The sequence below is a fragment of the Orbicella franksi genome, chromosome 14 (assembly GCF_964199315.1).
Source record: "Orbicella franksi chromosome 14, jaOrbFran1.1, whole genome shotgun sequence".
NCBI lineage: Eukaryota > Metazoa > Cnidaria > Anthozoa > Scleractinia > Merulinidae > Orbicella > Orbicella franksi.
In genome coordinates this window covers 9,520,110-9,538,877 of record NC_138158.1, presented here as the reverse complement: position 1 = coordinate 9,538,877, position 18,768 = coordinate 9,520,110, and the positions used below count along the sequence as shown (strand labels likewise).

The window sequence follows — 18,768 nt, the reverse complement described above, 5'->3', positions numbered from 1 at the left end:
TTCTGGATGTCACAAAAACCGAATCTAATAACTGTTTTATTACAAATTGAAGGGAAAAAAATGGAAGTCATGTTTTTGCTTCCCCACTGACTACAAGCAACACAAAGCGCGCGAACTTGACATGATTACCCTTAGAAATCATGCACCGCGGTCATACATGACATGACTACTCGTGACCTTGAGTGTCCTTGACATGATTATTGTATAATCTGCAGCTAGATGACGTCACAGGCACTGATTTCGAAAATTCACTATACGCTTTCGGCCCATCAGAAAAGAGATAGTAAGTTAAATGTATAATAATAAGACTTAAAACACTCGTATTAAGCCACTTGTTCCCGTATCTACGATATTGGACTCTCAAACCATGCTATACTGCTTCATTGATTACAAATTTCCACTCCATTAGTCCTCTTCATAGACGTCACATGATTATCTGGATGACTGATTCTCACCTCAACTGATTCGTTATTGAACATCGAGCTGGTTTCAAATTTGACGCGATGAACATGGCAAGAGAATACTCCGCCGTCTCTAACTTGGAAGTTCGCGGCTTTTTTGTGAGCCGAGTGAAAATTGCCCTGACGATCTTTGTGATTTTATTGCTGTTAATTATTCTAGTCACGCTAGGTGTGTTGCTGGCTCACGAGAAAGGAAAAGACAAGAGCGGTCAAACCAGAGATGAGGCGAGAGTTGGCGGTAAGCGAACGTTCGGTATATGACTTTTGCAGACCGCAGATGACATTTAGGCCAAAATAGAGCACAGGTTAGCCTGAATATAGACCTCTCCGGATAGCTTGAATAGCGCTCAGGAGCCTGTTTGCGGTTAGCTCTTGAAAAGTAGAAATGCCAGTTCTTAATATACGCGATTACTAGCCGAAAAGTCTGCAGTCTGCAAATACAGAACTAAATACCGTGCACCCGCGAACGCATATATTGATAAAATAATGGACAAGCAGTGTTGGCATTGATCAGTTGGAAAGCTTTTACAAGCTCGGTGGGATGAGTGATCTATTTTTATCAGTGCCTTTATCAACACTGATGCATATAACGTGGTGTACCCTCCAAATACGTCCCGTTAGAAGTTTTATTAAGGAGTGCATATTTGCCCTTTTAAGACCTATTAGTGTCTAAATGACATTCCGAAAGGGCCATCTTCGCACGGTAAAGAAAGAAAGGGAACACACCTTGTGTGTAACCTTTAGTGTGTGCGGGCTATGAAATAATTATGAAATCCCTAAGCTGGTTTGTTCAATACAGAATTATGGGACTATAAGGAAAACAATGCTCAAAAGGAAACCGACAAATGAGTCACATTAATAATGCTTGTACATGTCACGCAAGCTGTAGATGTTGCGCGAAAACGGCATTCTTGCGTTCACTACACAACCCAACACACTCAAAGGTTGAGGTATGGGCACGTTGGTCAGCCAGGCCCAAGAAATGTTTTAATTGAGATAATAAGCTTACAACAAAGTGGATAAGAGATACATCAAGTAACGTCCTACATGCGCCAAAGCCGGACATGTAAACCACAAAAACCTCTTATTTGGAGAAATAGCTGGTTTTCAGTGTCACGCAATTCAAAATAGATCAAAATAAAAATCAAAACCGGTCAATAGATAAAGTCCAGAATCTGGAAAATGAAAGAAGGTAAATACGCAAAGACTCTCGCCAAAACTCTGGTCACAGCAATTTATCTTATGCGAGATATGCAGAGAAATTTTTTACCCAAATTTATAGAGATTTGTATGGAGACGCCATGCTGGTGCCCATTTGTATGGGCACCAACATGGCGGCCGGAAACCAGCAGAAACATCTGTCACTGAGTTTTGCTACAAAAGCGTGAATTTATCCCTCGAGGAAATCTAAAACATTAAAATAATACTTTTTCTAAGACATGAACTGTTCAGATAGTGAAGTTCCCCGAAATAAGTCACTTTTTTAACCATAATGACTGCTCTCTAGGCAGTCATGTAAATGCCGCGTCACGCAAAAGCTTAGAAATTCAAGCGTAGTGTACCACAAAACCAAGAACCCATTCGGAGCGAAAATTTGTATGAATATTAGTTTTCAGCTGCTCTTATACATCATTTAAGTTAAATCCAGGAAGATCAATAGTTTTGTAGTTCGAATTTTAGTGACGTCATGTGAAAACCAACAATAGGGACCGTGTACCCCCAACCAAATGGAGTGGCACCACCTTTGGGTTTTTAAAGTTGATATATTAACAAAAGAATGAACGATAAAACAGATAACGTTATTTACACAATAAAAATAAAACTTATGCGAAAGTGCTAGTGGCAAGGCTGACCGTAGAATGTCACAAGTTTCTCAACCGTCTCTTTTTACAAACGTACTAACTATGAGCCTTCGCGTACTACGCTAGCACCCAGTTCTCTGTTCCGTGTCTGCAAAATATTAATTTATGTCAATACCGATGATCACAAATTACATAAAGCAAAAAAGCGCGGTGGGGGGACGAAAGAACGCCTGTGGGCATTTTTAACAAAACTTTTTTCCACTTTGATCGGTTTCTGAATACTTTTCTTTAGAGGAAGAGCTTTCCTTGACACCAATGTCCTGTGATGTAGTGGTGGTTGGAGGAGGTATTTCAGGTATGTATATGGCAGAGACACTCGTGCGAAAGAAGAAAGAAGACGACGTGTGTTTGTTTGAAAAAGACTCCAGATTTGGAGGAAGGAACTATGACCACAGATTTAGCCAAGCACCAAACATCAGCATCAGTAAGACATTGTTATTTACTACAAAAATTTCTCTTTTCAGACACAGATCACTATTAACAAAATGTGAAAAAGTTGTTCGCGTTCAGTCTGGACATGAGCTACAAGAGAAGAAGAAGAATGCTATAAACATATAGTGCGCTCGACTCTGGATCTAGCGGTCTGGGTTCGAGCCCTGGTCGGGGACATGTGTCGCATGTGTTCTTGGGCAAGACACTTTACTCTCACAGTGCCTCTCTCTCCACCCATGCAGGTGTATAAATGGGTACCGGCGAATTTAATGCTGGGAGAGTAACCCTGCGATGGACTAGCATCCCATCCAAGCAGGGGGGGGGGGGGGGGAGGAGAAATATTCCTAGTCGCTTTATGCTACAGAAACCGCGATAAGCTCCGGCCTGATGAGCCACTTGGCCCGTATGCAGACTTTTGGTACAATAATTAGTCAGATGGGATCAGATGGCAAGGTGATACCAATAAAAGTTGAAAAATCAACATCAATTTTTACCGTTGAGGCGAGTGTAAACAACTTTAGATGATGATGACATATCAAATGACTGAAGGGCAAATCCACGAGAAATGGCTTTGACTTCGAAATAACCGAGTTCAAACTATTGGGTCCAGCTGTATTCATTTTACAATTTCTCTTTACTGTCAAAAAAAACAACTTAGGGACCGTTCATTTTTTATGAGGGAGGGGGGGCTGGTGGGATTCGGGAAGCACCATTTAAAAATCGCATGACCCCCCCTCAGCTTACCAATTTTTTCACATGGCCCCCCCTTATAGCGGTCATTTTTTGGGATGACCCCCCCCCCAAAAAAAAAAAAATTGAACAAACAATATTTAGATTTCAACTTTTTAAATATTTCTCTATTATCCCCCTACTTCACGTTATTGTGCTCACTATGAAGACAATATTTACAATCCCTATACTACAGAGAGCTGTTGTTTAAAAAACAAATCAAAAGAAAGAGAAGTCAATTTCGGATCTCCTAGTTATGGCTCGCCCTAAGCGTGTGGCATTTGGCCTCTCATTGGTATCTTCCTCATCTGAATTGATGAATGCAAGAATGACATCACTTGAGTCATCTTCTCCCCCAGAGTCAATGGCATCACTGTCATACTCATCATTGTCACTTTCATCCGTTTCACTGCTGTCAGCACTTACCCTGTTGTCATTTTGTGTCAATGTCCTGGCATTTCTCAGTGTTGGTTGGCCAGCTCTGAGAGGACTCTTCTGCCGCAAGCATGAATGTCTTACAATTGCTTTTACTTTCTCACTCTTGCTGCTTTTCAAATGCTGCTTCAGCCCGTGGTGGTTCAAGTACTTGTTTTGTTCTGGAACACGTTGCTTTTTAAGCTTGGTTAGATCTTCGCACAACTCAGTCCAAGGATAATCCTCATATGATTTATCTTTTGCGTCCCTACTTAACTTTGCCTTTTCTTCTGCTCTCCGTTTCCTTTTAAATTCCAGCACTTCAAGATGCTGAAGATAATCCACCACAAACTTTGATTTGACAATAAACTTATCTGCAAATAGAGCAACGCTCTCTGGGTCAGATAAAACCAGCTTGCCACCTCCATGCTCTTTCTTCGCTTGGACCCTTGGCTGCCAGTCATCTGGATCACGCCCTTCTTTTGGGGTCTTCTGGTAGGAGAGGTAGTGGTATTCCGGTAGGCAGGAATGGTCAGGAACTGGTTTAGGATATCTTTCTATGGGTGATCCAGTCCATTCACAACAAAAAGAACAAATTTCTCCTACCTTTTCTTGACAGGACAACTTTAGAAACTCCCTGTAGTTCTCCCCCTCCTCATAGTGCTCATTCATAAACTTCTCAATCTTACGGAAGTAACAGTGGCCTGGAACAGAGTCTTTCCTTGCTCCTGCATTGTGCTACTGAACCAAGTACGAAGTGTTGTGAAAAAACTGGAAATCTGTTGATGTGTTGTGTGAAACACATTGTTACATTTAATTTACAGATGTCTTTATTTGGAAGGTTTTTACCTCTACTCTAGTGATAGGCATGTATAAATGTTGCCCTATCCAGGTAAAACAAAAAGCTATGAGTGTTCTCAAATCTTGCAAATAGTGGATTACTTTTTATAAATTTTAGCATACTTGTTGTGGTTTAAATTTATCTATGGTTTAAAATTTCTTAATTTTCAAGGTAAAATGGGGTTGACTAGCCTACACGACTTTTACGGTTCGTGACATTTGTACATTTACCGTTCTCTGTTCGGTCACTCGACCTTTCTTGTCGCTTCACTCATGTTCATGAAGGGCACTTCATGTTGTGTAATAAGGAGGAATTTTAGTGGAGTTGAGCCGTTAGATCGTGCTATGGCAAATTTTTATAGGTCATAGGTCTGCATGGTTTCCGCTGTTATCTGCATGTCGACTCGTTGAGTTTGACACCTCTGTAATTTACCATGTGTTTATGCATTGTTGAGGCTCATTTCTATTGCAAGATATGCTTTTAAATCTCCATGAATTTGCTTTTGAGGGACAAAATATGAAATTTACCGTGAACATGTTGCTTACTTGCATTCTATATTGTGACGCCGGGCCCGGCTGTGATTAGAACTGTTTGCAAGCACAGTAGGTAGATCCTTATCACGGATATCATATTTGTTCTCCTACGATTTCCTTCGGAGACGCCGTAGCTTTACTTTGAGAAAGCTATACGTTTGTCTAGAGACATTCCTATGTTTCTTGCAGCTGTCTCATCGAGCTTGTGTTTCTTTTGCTCGATGTATAGGTTTATTCCTCCTTTTTATTTCCTCCTCTTTTGCAAACCCCGTCTTTAAAATGGGGTTGATGCTATACGTTGAGTGCGTATTTTTGCTTTAAGCTCCTTGACGTTAGTTGAGTGCTGCTATGTCTTGCACGATGTAGAACGGAGCACGTCCATAATAATCATGAAAGAGGCTCATTCCAAAATGTGCAATAATGGCGAAAGCGACGAGTCGTTTAAGAAAAGGTTTACAGCTGAACGATCCAGGCAGTTTGACATCTTACAAGCAAAAGAAGCAATCTTTCTAAGTGCGGATGACTGTTCAGAAAGGGCGAGTGAGTTTTCCATGCCAGGGTACCAGTTGAAGCCCAGTGATGGAAGAAAACTGAACTTCTCCATCAAAGAACACAGAGCAATGGTGGAAAAGTTGAATGCCACGATTCCACACTCTTTCAGTCCAATGGGCTTGCTTTAAAGCAGGGCGAAGAATTTGCCCACAGTTTTAATGTAAAACAGATCAAATTTATAGAGGCTAAGTTGACGAAGGTCACGCAGGACATGGAAGCACTAGAAAATAAGAAGAGCAATTATAACAGCATATTCAAGGGCATACTCAAACAGCACATCAACAAAAGGAGAAGGAAAAAAGAAAACCGCAGAAAGTCAAATGAGAGAAAGAGGAAGCGGACTGAAAACAACGTCCAACGAGTTTATGGAATCTGTGTTGGAAACCCGCTAGGAAATGATCTTCCACAATGCCTTGTGTACCCTCCTAGAACGGCCGTCCCGGAAGAGTGTATTGAAGTTGAGGATGTTGCCACGTCGTTATTTAGAAGAGATGGGCCATACATCGCACAGTTCTTGGAAGGGAATTATTTCACCAATGCTGCAAGAAGCAGAATCACCACCAACCTTGAGCAGGAAGTCAGAGATTATGTTTACACCTTCATGTACCCTGAAGAGTACACTCTGACGGGAAGCATTGCTGCTTCTTGCAGCATTGGTGAAAGAGACTCCCATTGCAGCACAAGCGGCGATGAAGAACTCGACGACAGCGAAGATGAAGATGAGTGCCAGTGAAAGTTGCATTCGAAAATAACAGTGTCAAATACTTCTTTTCAGTAGCTACAAATGCTTTTTGTCACCAAACGTTTTTTTAAAGCAAATGGAAAGTTTGTAATAAATTTGTATCCTGCCTTCTATGTTTATTCTATAGCAATTTTTTTGATATTCAAACATCATGCCATTTTAAAGTTTTACTAAAATATTTCACATGACCCCCCCTTTTTCCCTTATTTTTTTGGGATGGCCCCCCCTCGAAAGCCATTTTTTTTCGCATGGCCCCCCCCCCAATCCCACCAGCCCCCCCTACCTTATAAAAAATGAACGGTCCCTTATTATGTATTAACTTATGTCCTGTAATATTTGCTGTTTAAGGTTTAGGAGCTTGGCGAGTAGACAAGAACCACAAGACTGTAATGTAAGATGATATTTTCCATTTAATTCTATTTTTCCGTTTTCTTTTTTTATCAATTTTTAAAATTTCCCGCAAAATTTGAGTAGGATCACGTCCAAACCGATGGGCTTTACTGAATAGTTTTAGGAATTTTATTGGATCTCTTATGCATGTGTAAAGACGATGAAAAAATGTGGTCGATTTGTTGTTGTTTACAACGAATGACACTGAAAATTTATCGTCTTATAATAGGAGGGAAAATTCCCCGCAAATCCCTCACACTCCCTGTGTCCCTAACAATCTCTTACCCAGACCTCGCCCTGACGTTGAACACCACTTGGCTGTGGAAGATCTGAAAACGAGATTATGAGTAAGATTCTCTCTCTTGGCGGGAAGGGAAAGGTAATCTAGGGGGTGGGGGTGGGACTGGGATTTAAACCGAGCTTCGTCGGTTTAATTTTGACATTTACATTACAGGTTATAACTGAAGCTGTAACAATTACAGTAAAACCCGCCTTTAAGAACCTACGTGTTTTGTTGTAATTTGGGGTAGTTATTGGCAATTTAGGCTGAGCAGTTTCTTGCTGCAGAATACTTGAGTACACTGTTTGAGCATACACGTGAGAATGTGAAGGTGCCAGTTGATTGGCACAAGGCTATGATTGTTAAAGTACCAAAAAAAAGAGTGATTTGACTAAATGCCACAATTCCAAAGGAATCTTCTTACTCTGTCTACCAAGTAAGGTTTTCGGTAAAGTAGTCATTGAACGTATCAAAGAGGTCATTGACGCAAATTTGAGATGTGACCAAGTTGGATTTAGGGAAGGGAGAGGAACTATTGAGCAAGTTTTAATCCTCAGAAACATCATTGAACTGTCTATCAAGTGGCATGCACCACTGTACAACAACTTTCTGGATTTTACAAAAACGTTTGACAGCTTGGATCGTAGCAGATTATGCATGGAAGATTTTGAGACATTATGGGATACCAAGTGAGTTTGTAGATCTGATCAGAGCGATGTATGAGGACAGCTGCTGTAATGTCATTGATAATGGTAAGATGTCAGGCTGGCTCGATGTCCGAAAACTTGCGTTCGTCAGGGCCTCGTTATGTCAGGCTTTTTGTTCCTTGTGGCAGTGGACTGAGTGATGACAAACACATCACGAAACAGACGCAGAGGTCTTAGGTGAAGATTTTCATCAATGTTAGAAGACTGTGATTATGCAGACGACGTCACATTATGAACTAGCCAGTAACTGCACTTATATGCAGCAGAAATCAAGCAGGTTGCAAGGCATTGCAAGGTTCATTAGATTAGAATTTAACACTAAGAAACCCAACATCATGAGGCTCAATAGCAAGTCCCAGCATCAAATCCTTATAAATGGAACACACTTAGAGAATGTGGACAAATTCGTCTACCATGGTTGTGAGATGGGAGGATCATGCGGAGCATGCAAAGACCGATGTCAGCAGTAGACAATCCCTCGCTAGAGGTGCCTTTGTAAAGCAAACCAGTATGGATTTTAACAGCTCACCGCTACAAGGCCCAACTTAAAATCTTCAAGAGTAATGTCCTAACTGTTCTACTATATGGCGCAGAAACTTGGAAGATGACTGAACATGATGCCTGCCACTTGGGCAGATCTCAAAGAGGGTGCTTAAGGAAAATTTTTCGAACCTTTGGCTAGAAAAGATTACGAACAAAGATCTATACAAGAACGCTGGGATGATGCCTGTTTCTGACATGATTACAGATAGGCACTGGAGATGGTTAGGCCATGTTCTAAGGCTTGAGAATATCGACAATGTTAAGGTGTCTTTAACATGGAGCCCTGAAGGTAGAAGAAGAAGAGGTAGACCTCACTGACAACCTGGCGTCAAACGGTTGAGAGTGAATGGCGGGGACAGTTTGGCTTTACCTCGTGAGCGCAGATCGAAGATGTGGCGAAAGACCGTGGAAGGTGGAAAGAGTTGGCGCGCGGCCTCACCCCCCTCCCCCTATCCCTCCCCCCCCCCCCCCGAGGTGTTAGAAATATAATGATGATGATGAGATTGGGTTCTTAATTTCTATTAAGGAGATATAGTTGTTGATTACCAGAAGGAAATAAATACACTTGGGTTTGGTATTTATTCTCAACTGTAATATGTATTTTCTTGTAATATAAATTTGCCATCTCAAAGTCACACTCCTTGGTTAAAATGTTCAAAATAATTTAGCTGTATAGTAACCCACATATAAGAACCTACTTGATCTTGCTTGGCTAAACAAATTTAGCAGCACAGATTTGCAGGTTTAAGAACCTGCCAGCAGGTTCTTAAACCGCTAGGTTCTTACACGCGGGTTTTTTACTGTACTACATATGAACTTTTCAATTAACTTTTGCTGACTGCTTTCAGGGACCTCGTCAAACGTTTTAATATCCCGATGTTTGAAATGGATGGCATTAGACTGGCATATGTGGAAACTAGAGGATTCTACGCGTCAAATCTCCAGTCGCTCAAGGAACAAGCTTTTCCGTCTCTCTTATCAGGTGAATTTGCAAACATGACCTCGTCAGAGATGTCTCGGTCTGCTTGGATGAATATGACGAGAGAGAAGGCGCTCGAATTTCCCTCTTATCAAGATTTTATGTGCAAGCGACTCGGAAGCGAAGGGTGTGAATATATGCGGTCCTCGTTTGCGGTCAAAGTGGATTACAACATGGAAGAAAGCACCCTGTTTACATATGAGCATAACCAAGCAAATAAGTATTTTTCGTACGATTATCTTAGACCATTCGGTGGGTTATCAGAAATCACCACCGCGCTGGAAAACTCCGCGAGACGTTTTGGGGTTAAGATGTATTTGAACGAGAAAGTCGAGGCACTAAATAGAAAAGGAAGCTCGTTTGCTGTTCAAACAGAACATTTTTCCGTGTCGGTCAAAAAGCTCATTATTGCTGTCCCAAGTTTTCCGTTTGAAAAGATCACCGGAGATGTGGCAACCGAGATTAAAAGTAATTATTTGTTTAAATCTATCCTCGCTCGGCCGTCGTTTAAAGCGGCAGCAGTTTACAGCTACCCTTGGTGGGAAAACGCAACTTCCTCTCAGAACATAACACTGAAGCCATTTGAAATATTTGTGTCAGGATCCAATTGTTTGACTGCTATCATGCCATACAGGTAGGAGTTTGTCTCAAATACCCTGCACAACACACACAGCTGTGTACATACAAGAACCTGTAGGTCAGGGGTGGCGAATAGTCCTTCAACAGCCATGTGTCTTGCAAAGTGTTCCTCGAATTGCACGGGTACGTCTCGCACAGTCTCGATTTTTGGCGGTGATGTGCGTCTTACAGTCTCGGTTTTTTAACTAGCTAAGGCTGTCTCGGAGTCTCGATATTTTACAAGTCGTGATTTGTTTGTTTGTTTGTTCTTATTAATGACATGGGCAACTTAGAATCTCAAAGTCTCGTGCTCGCACTTAAAACACTTTAAGGTCTCGGTTTCACAATTTAAAAGGTCAAGACGTTTCGAGTCTGCAAGAAAAAAAACGCTACTCTCGTTTTCTCGCAAGGTCTCGCATTTGCCATTCACCACCCTTTAGATCAGCAGGGGTCTCATAGCCAGTTTATTAGAAGAATACCCTTAGCTTATCAGCTGAAGTGCCGTACAGCCCAAAGCCACATTGTGGAGAAAGGCGCCCCACATGCTGAAATGAGCTGCGGTGTAGTCCAGTCTCCGCTGAACTCTACCTTTCCCGGCCTATAAAGAGGCTCAGAAACTGGACCAGCTGAAGTGACGCCAATTCTGCAAGCGGACGTATGGGCGATTCGCTGATCTCACAATTTACACTAAAAAATTTCGGCGGCGAGGTCCATAAACCACAGGCAGCCCAAGCTCTCTCTATGAACCACACCAGCAACACAATGTGCCATCGAATTATAAGGGTTTATATGGGATTTTCTACAAGATATCCATGTAGGCAGTTGAAAGTGAAAATTCTCAATAAAAATGGCTTACCTTATTCCATACGTGTATTGTTTGCTCCTGGTGTGGTTATTGCACCGATTTAACTCGATTTAAGCGATTTTTTGAATTCCGGTTTTCCCTTCATAAAGGGAAAATATTGTGTTGCTTGTGTGGTTCATAGAGAGATCTTGGGCTGCCTGTGCATAGACTTGCTGAAAAATACAACGAGATCAATATTTCCCCAGTGCAGACCGAACAAGCTAATAAAAACCATATATCTGTTTCATGTTCTTCAATTCTTGTAGCGGTAGAGGACCTCATGGAGAAGCCGTCATTCAGTTGTCCTACTCTTTATATGGCTGCTCAGTCAAGTGGGGGAAATTTTCCAAGCTTCCCAAAGAGGTCTTTGAGTCGGAACTAAAAAAAGCTGTGCAGGAAGTGTTTCCAGGGATGGTTGTACCTGAGCCTTTAGATGTGGTATTCAAATATTGGGATAATATATGCTGGTAGGTCATCAAAAGTGGTTTATAAGGATGGTGGTTTCTTCCAAGCAGAGTAAAGAATTCTTTAAAGTTTGTTTCAATGTACGCGGGTATACAAAGAAGCCGTAGATTAACGGGTAATTGGAAAGTGTACTCGAGAACTGAATGTAAAACTTTACTAATATCCTTAACCTCCACCTTGCCACGAAATACCACCGAAATTACCCAATACCCACTCCCGTCTGGACTATAGGCCGCATTCTCAGGCTTAGGAATAGTGGCCAACCTTTGTGACTTTCTCCGCTAGACCTACGTTATCGTGGAACATTTTGTCGCGTCAGTTGTTTGGTCATGTCAATTGACTTTTCTTTAGCAGCCATGTTTTATCAGGTGTTTGGAGGCTTAAATTTGTGTTTTAGTGACCTTTTGAGAAGATTTTCTTGCAAACGAATTTTCAGTCTTGGCATCCTCAAATTAGACTTTCAAATAAAATTTGGAGATTTTCTAACATTTCTGGAAATCGACGTCACCCTGCGCCTGCACTCAAATCGTTCAGCGGATTCTCCCCACTCGAAAAACCCTTTGAATTTGAACCTCCGCAGAGGAAAGAGTAAGATAACGGATCCAAGATGGCAGAGTTCGACGCTTTTAGCTTGTAAGACTCTTGTATACACGTATGAATCAAACATGCAAATATTCTCCCATACTTCGAATTCTGTTTCACTCGTGACATAGTTTGATCTTTCCAACATTTTTCTATTTAATAGGCATCAAACAAAGGCAGGGTCCAATGCTAGTCGTTACGATCTAGAGGAGTGGGCCAAACGTCCGTTTCCTGGTGAGGAAGTCTTTATGGTTGGCGAGGCGTTTTCAATAATAGATGCTTGGAATGAGGGAGCTCTTCTGTCGGCATACAAAGCCCTCAAGGAAGGCTGGGAGATCATGCAGCCAGAACCGTAGAACTGGCGGCGGGATGGTTATGAAAACCCGCTTTTGAATAGCCAAAGGACAGTCACAACTACTCTATCTCTGAGGTCATGGACCGAAAAGCGAAAAAAGAAATCAATAGTAACGGAGCGTTAATTAAGCATACATAATACTTTCCATGGTTTGTTTGTTTTTTCGTTTTAGTTTTTGTTGTAATAACATCAAACTTTGCTGAAGCCTGAATGATTAATTTGTTAATTAGACACCCACGCCAGGTATCTTTAATATTAAACTAATTGAAAGAAATATAATAAAGGGTTTGTTTTGACAAAAGGTCAGGGTCAGGTTTGTTTTGAAAAAGGTCCGTCAGTCAGTCGGAAGTCATCTTCAGAGTCACGTGAATAGTGTTTGCAGGTCGATGATGTTTCAAGTCTGGCCCGTTGAACGTGATTGGGCAGTTTAGCCATGATGGTATTGGCTGAAAGACTCGTGTGAGGTTTGTCATCAGTCATTGGTCGGTTTCGATCCGTCTATTGTTAGTCAAATTGGTCGGTTTTTAGTCCGTCTGTTGTTACTCAAATTAAGTCGGTCTTTTAGAAATCCGTTTGTCGGTTTCGTTTCCGTCATGGATAAGTCGTTTGTAAGGCGCCAGTAGTTTTTGACATCTGTTAAGAGGCGTTTGTTCTGGGTTAGTGTACCAGCTTTCCAGAGTCAGTCGTTGAAAATAGTTTGTACTGTAGGTTAAGCACTGAGCAGAGTCCCAGTCAATGTTGCGGTTTGTCAGTTGTGTTGATGATGTACAGCAATGTGATTGTTGGCATCACCATTTCTCGTGGCTCGTTTGTGCTCAGTCAGTCTCGTTTTACCGTTTCTGCCAGTCTCACCAATGTAGGAAGCCTGGCAGTTGGAACATTTGATCTTGTAAACTGCTCCCTGTCTTTTGTTAGGTCCGTCCCTGTCTTAAACGTTGGTCAGTAAGTGTCGTAACGTAGCTGTAGGCTTGTGGGCTACACGGATGTTGTGTACATTAAGTGCCCTTAATGTAAGGTATGGTCACTGTAACAGATGACAAACCTAACACGAGTCTTTCAGCCAATACCATCATGGCTAAACTGACCAGTCACGTTCAACGGACCAGACTTTTAACATCATCGACTGACAAACACTACTCATTTGACTCTGAAGATGACTTCCACTCAGGTTGTCGAAACGTCAGTCACCAACAACAGTTCTTTTCAGAACTACCCTCACCCGGACGATCACACTATACGAACTACTGATACTCCTGGGTTCAAACCATTTAATTGAAAATTATTAGTAATCATATTTTAAATATCAACAATTTGTGTCCTATATACTATAAATAGATTCACATTGATAAGGATAATTAAATAGTGTCAATTAATAAAGTGTTGGGCAGTTCATTTCACTGCAATTAAAGCTTATTTTCTAATACAATCAGCCAAACAATTAACGAATTGCAATAATGGTAGTTGTATTTAAAAGAACAATTATTTGTGTAATATTTAAGAAATAGAAAACATGTACCGTGTTTGTATCGAATTATAGAAACGCGAGTGGAAGTTTGGAAGAACGAGAAATGCTGTGGGAACACGAGCCGCAGTCGAGTTCTCCCAAACTTTCACGAGTGTTTCTGTAACTCGATAGAAACACGGAGAACATGTTTTCTATTTCTTTTAGAAAACACCCGGGCGAAAAAAAGGAAAACAACTTGTTAACTTTGATTATCAAAATGTAAATTCTCTTTGCCCGCGCGATCATTACGTCGACAGCTCGTGCTAGTTCTGTGTTTCCATCGAGTTACAAAAACACGATTTTTAACCAATCAGCGCACGTATTTTCATAGTACTTTTTTCTAAATACTACTATTAAAAATAGATTTCAATTCAATAGGATAATTGTAAGCTATAAACAGCAAATTACAAAATTTAATGCAACTTTTTGTACTATACAAATTATTACTAAATAAAATTATGAATTTCAAAATAGAATCATAATAATTTAAGGGGCTGGATATAGTCTCTCTGTCTTCTTGATGTGCTCTAATGAGGTACTTGTAATGAAAGGAGTCATTCAAAGATAAACAGCAATCAAGTTAGGTAATATCTGATCGATATTAATTTGTCTAGGAAAAATCAAGAGCTGAAAGGAGAAACACCTTGCTAAGAAAGAAAAAGTTATCATTTCCATTAACACACAATTCAATTTGTGTAATCTAACCCCTTCAGGAAGAAGTATAAAAATGGAGGGGAAAAATAATGAAACCTTCAGCTAGATCTTTGGCACCGAAAAAGCCAAAAAGGGATTGACTTATTATAAGAAGCATAACTATAATAATATTCATTTTATATTACAGTAGTTTCTAAATGCATTTTACATTGTGTTATTCATAGCGATTCTTCATCTTACGCGTCAACTTCATAGCACCCTTGACTATCTTAGCAAACCAATACAAATTTATTGCATCTAACACAATGCAGGTGAAAATCCAGTAAAAGTTTATAAGAAACCCCAAGTTGTGCTGTTCTTCAGTTCCCCAAACTGAATAGCACTTGTAATAGTATATTGGCATTACTAGTATCCTGCAAAGGAAGAATGCAGCCCCCATGAGATAGCCATTGATAACAAAGCCACTAGATGTCCTTGGATGACTAATAGCGTCAAGGAACCACCTAAAAACAGATATGAAAGATCACTTAAGTAGCTAAGGAAAGTAAATAGGGGTTGGTGAGTGGGGTCTTGCAAAATTTTTGTACCATTTAAATGGTATTGAAGTCTCATCTTTTTAGCAGTCAATGATGTGCTTCTCGCTGTCTCGATTTTTTTCACAAAGCTGTCTTGGAGTTGCAAGGCTAAAATAGTCTTAAAGTCCCAATTTGTTTGTTTGTTTTAATTTATAAAATCAGTGAAGTCTGAATGTCTTGAGTCTGAACATCTTGTGCTCACATTGAAAAGAATTGAAATTCTTGGTCTCGCAAATTATATTACAGTATATGGTCAAAATGTCTCTTTCTTGCAAAGAAAAATGCTAGTCCCAAATAGTGCTGGGCAGCTGCTCTAAGGGTCATGTATACATATACATTTTACATAATCAATAAATTTTCTATGTATATTACGTATCACAGAAGACTGGCAAGTGTGAATTAAACTAACCTCTGATTTACAAATGGTGTGGAAATCTCCGCAAGTTGACGAACATTAGCAAAATAAATTAAAACTCCATAAACCTTAGGAAAGGGAATAATAACAGCAACTCAAAATAATTATTATAATTGTGAGTTACAGTACATGCAACTGCTAAGGACAAAATGGTTCTGATTGGCAGGAAATGCAAGCCTTTGTAAGGTAAAGGTAAAGTCTGTATTGGAGCCAAGTGGCCCACCAGGCCGGAGCTTATCCCGGTTTCTGTAGCATGAAGCGACTATAGGAGTATTTCTGCTCCCCCTGGATGGGATGCTAGTCCATCACAGGGTTACCCCCAACATTAAGTTTGCCGGTACCCATTTATACACCTGGGTGGAGAGAGGCACTGTGAGAGTAAAGTGTCTTGCCCAAGAACCCAACACAATGTCCCCAGCCAGAACTCGAACCCGGACCGCTCAGTCTGGAAACGGGTGCACTAACCATTAGGCCACCGCACCTCCCTGTGTAGCAGGCATAAAATGAGGGGGGCGGGGGGAGGAGAGGAAAGCAGGCATGGTTTCAATTCCTCCACCCTTCCCTATTTATTCCTATTATTCAGTCTACAAAAAAAAAACCTTTACAACTGTGTGACAATGTTAATGTCTGTAAAAAGTCTACTAACAAAGCATTTTAACTTGTTAAACTTGTGAAATAAACAAACTTACTACTACAAAATAGTATGCCCATATTGCCATGACATGGTGTACCAAGGTGAACAAATCTCCAATGTACTTGTAAGATAAAGTTATAATGAGGAAATCTGAAAAAAAAAAAAAAAAAAAAAGAAGGAAAATGAAATAGAATTAAGAAGACACCCTGTGCATCTAGAGACCTTTAAGGGGTCTCATTCAGGAATACTTTTCTTTCATATTTTCTGTACAACAAACGCACATTATTAAGTGAACTGGTCTCTGTAAAGCAGACCCTGAGATTTTGATAATTATCTTGGAGGCATCTTGCCAAGATCTTGGTGAGACTTCAAGATCTCTGTAATCAGTGAAAACCTTGCTGAGATCTTGCTGTTTTCTTCCAGATCTTGAAATCTCACTAAGATCTTGACAAAATCGTATCAAATATTTTTCATGGGTCAGTTAATTTGGCAATGCATAGTTTACAGGCTTCATTTATTTATGTGGTTAAATTGTATTAACTTACGACTACACTGTACCTGCTAAGATGTAGCCCATTGTTATCGCAACCCCTACTCTCACTAGTACAGCATCATTTCTGAAACAGAATTACAGACTGAAGTATCATCTGCTGGTTTTCAAAAGACTCAGCAAGGACAGCTTTTCAAATAAAACTTAAAGGCAGTACATGTACATCTATTACTCACTCAACAGGATTCAGTGTTGTTTCTGTATCAAAGGCATAACAATACAAGCTAATTGTGCTGACAATCACTGCATGCACATTTGAACCAATCCTATGAGAAACCCAAATCAACAAAAATAAAAATTATTTCTAGAATGACTGACAAATGCAACCCCCCCCCCCAAAAAAAAAAATAAATAAATAAATAAAAAATTGCATTGTTCCAAAATAATCACTGCAAACCCCCAGGGGATTTTTTGGCTTGAATTATACCCATCCATCCACACCTCTGGAATTAGCTTCATACATTCCTTTGAAATTTTGCACTTTTGAGGTCCACTGCATGTATGTACCCTCTTGGAATTTCCAATGATTTTCCATGGCATGCCGGTATGGATATTTTCTAGAACTGACCAGCACATTGCATTATATGCAGTTCCAGAAACAACATGTGCTCTCCCCAAAGAAGAAAGTGGAATTTTCCTGGGGGGAAGGGGTGGGGTGGGCTTCTGTTAGGCCATGATGTGTTAATTGGAATTTCCAGAGGCGTGGGGAAGGGGGACTTTCAAGAAAATCTCTTGTGTGGGGGAGATAAGTATATTTTCTGAGAATAGTCTGCATATGAAACTTAGTTTGCATATGTCACAAAGACATCAGCCGTGTTTTGAAAAAGTAAAATAAATATATTGTATACATTACCTGGTGTCCCAGTCAATTTTTTTGGCATAAGGGAGTTCATGGTATCCTGAGGAGACCAGAGATGAGAACCTTGGGCTTACAAAGTAGAACATAAATAGGCAAAGTAAAAAACTGGCAGCGGAGGTGCAAATGTAAAGACTACGGTCTTTTCCTTCTTGGTGTAGTGATTCATCAACACCTGAAAGAAAACACCACCACTATATGAAGGATACATTTTGCGGAACAGTAACAGTTGAATAGGGAATTCCTGACTAAGTTATACCTTCACTCTCCTTTCACTGTTTAAAAATTGGAGAAAACATGCATTGTGTCTTTGATATTGTTATTTTTCCTTCTGAATCTATTTCATTAGATCCCAATTAAAATCTTTTTTTCAAATTCACATATGAAAATCATATCAACTGTCCAGGGATCGAGGGGGAATCCCATATGAAAAGGCCATGGATGCTACTCAGAAAATTTGAATTAAACTCCTAAAGGAGATCAATCTGGGCGTGGCTAGAGCTTCATTTGACCCCACTATTCAGGAAAGGAGCCTGTGTGCTAGTATATAGGAACAAAAGTGAGGAGAGTCTCAAACGGCAAAAATTTTAAGTGAAAATATGAACCAAAACTGGAATTTACCAGGGGATGGGGGTTCAAACAAAAAAAACCCTCTGTGGGGGAGGGGTATGGATATTTTGTGGAACAGTTGGATGCATTTACTGGTGGTAAAATGCTTAAAAAATCCTTGCTTGATTCACATTTAAAAACAAATCAATAAATAATAATAATAATGATTTTAAAAAAGGCCTACAAAAATTCAATTAAACCCCCGGGGAGGAGAAATAGGGAAGGTTGGCCTCCCCCCTCCCCACCCCCCACTCCCCGACGCGTCCATAGCGCTAGAAAACAGCCCGTGAATATAGCTATTTTAATTTATGTGCCACTGCAATGCACTGTTAAACTCTTTAATATGTGGTAAATCAACAAAGAGAGGCGGCCCAGTGAAGCGATGAATTCCAGAAGTCTCAGTGAGCTTGTACTGCAGACAGCAATGACATTCCTACACGCCACAGTTTCGACGAATCACAAACCTCAAACGCGACACAAATGATTCAATTGACTGAAACACTTACCGGATTCGTTCATCCTTAACAATCCTTAACAATACCACTTGAATATATTCGGTTAAGCGTGTTGGAATGTAAGACTTTGAAATCAAAACAAATACTCTTCAAAACACAAAAAGACTCTACATTGTGCGCGAGTGAG

The 18,768-nt window shown here is 40.3% G+C and overlaps 3 protein-coding genes across 3 annotated transcripts in view; 1 reads left to right on the top strand and 2 right to left on the bottom strand.

Annotated features, from left to right (window-relative positions):
- LOC145467193 (Na(+)/H(+) antiporter NhaA-like) overlaps window positions 1-18,768 on the bottom strand; it is a 44,549-nt gene that overhangs the window by 14,785 nt on the left and 10,996 nt on the right. The gene's annotated exons all lie outside the window — the stretch shown is intronic.
- On the top strand, window positions 32-13,370 carry LOC145467185 (putative flavin-containing monoamine oxidase AofH). Its single transcript, XM_081450742.1, has 6 exons — window positions 32-699; window positions 2,556-2,747; window positions 6,915-6,957; window positions 9,335-10,099; window positions 11,194-11,394; window positions 12,138-13,370. Exons 1-6 carry the CDS (start codon window positions 504-506, stop codon window positions 12,328-12,330), a joined length of 1,590 nt encoding a protein of 529 aa, XP_081306868.1. The 5' UTR covers window positions 32-503; the 3' UTR covers window positions 12,331-13,370.
- On the bottom strand, window positions 13,464-18,742 carry LOC145467195 (TLC domain-containing protein 4-like). Its single transcript, XM_081450753.1, has 7 exons — window positions 18,633-18,742; window positions 17,515-17,692; window positions 16,838-16,927; window positions 16,670-16,728; window positions 16,167-16,261; window positions 15,472-15,545; window positions 13,464-14,990 (listed from the first exon to the last, which is right to left on the bottom strand). The coding sequence occupies exons 1-7, from the start codon at window positions 18,643-18,645 to the stop codon at window positions 14,702-14,704; spliced, it is 798 nt and encodes a 265-aa protein (XP_081306879.1). The 5' UTR covers window positions 18,646-18,742; the 3' UTR covers window positions 13,464-14,701.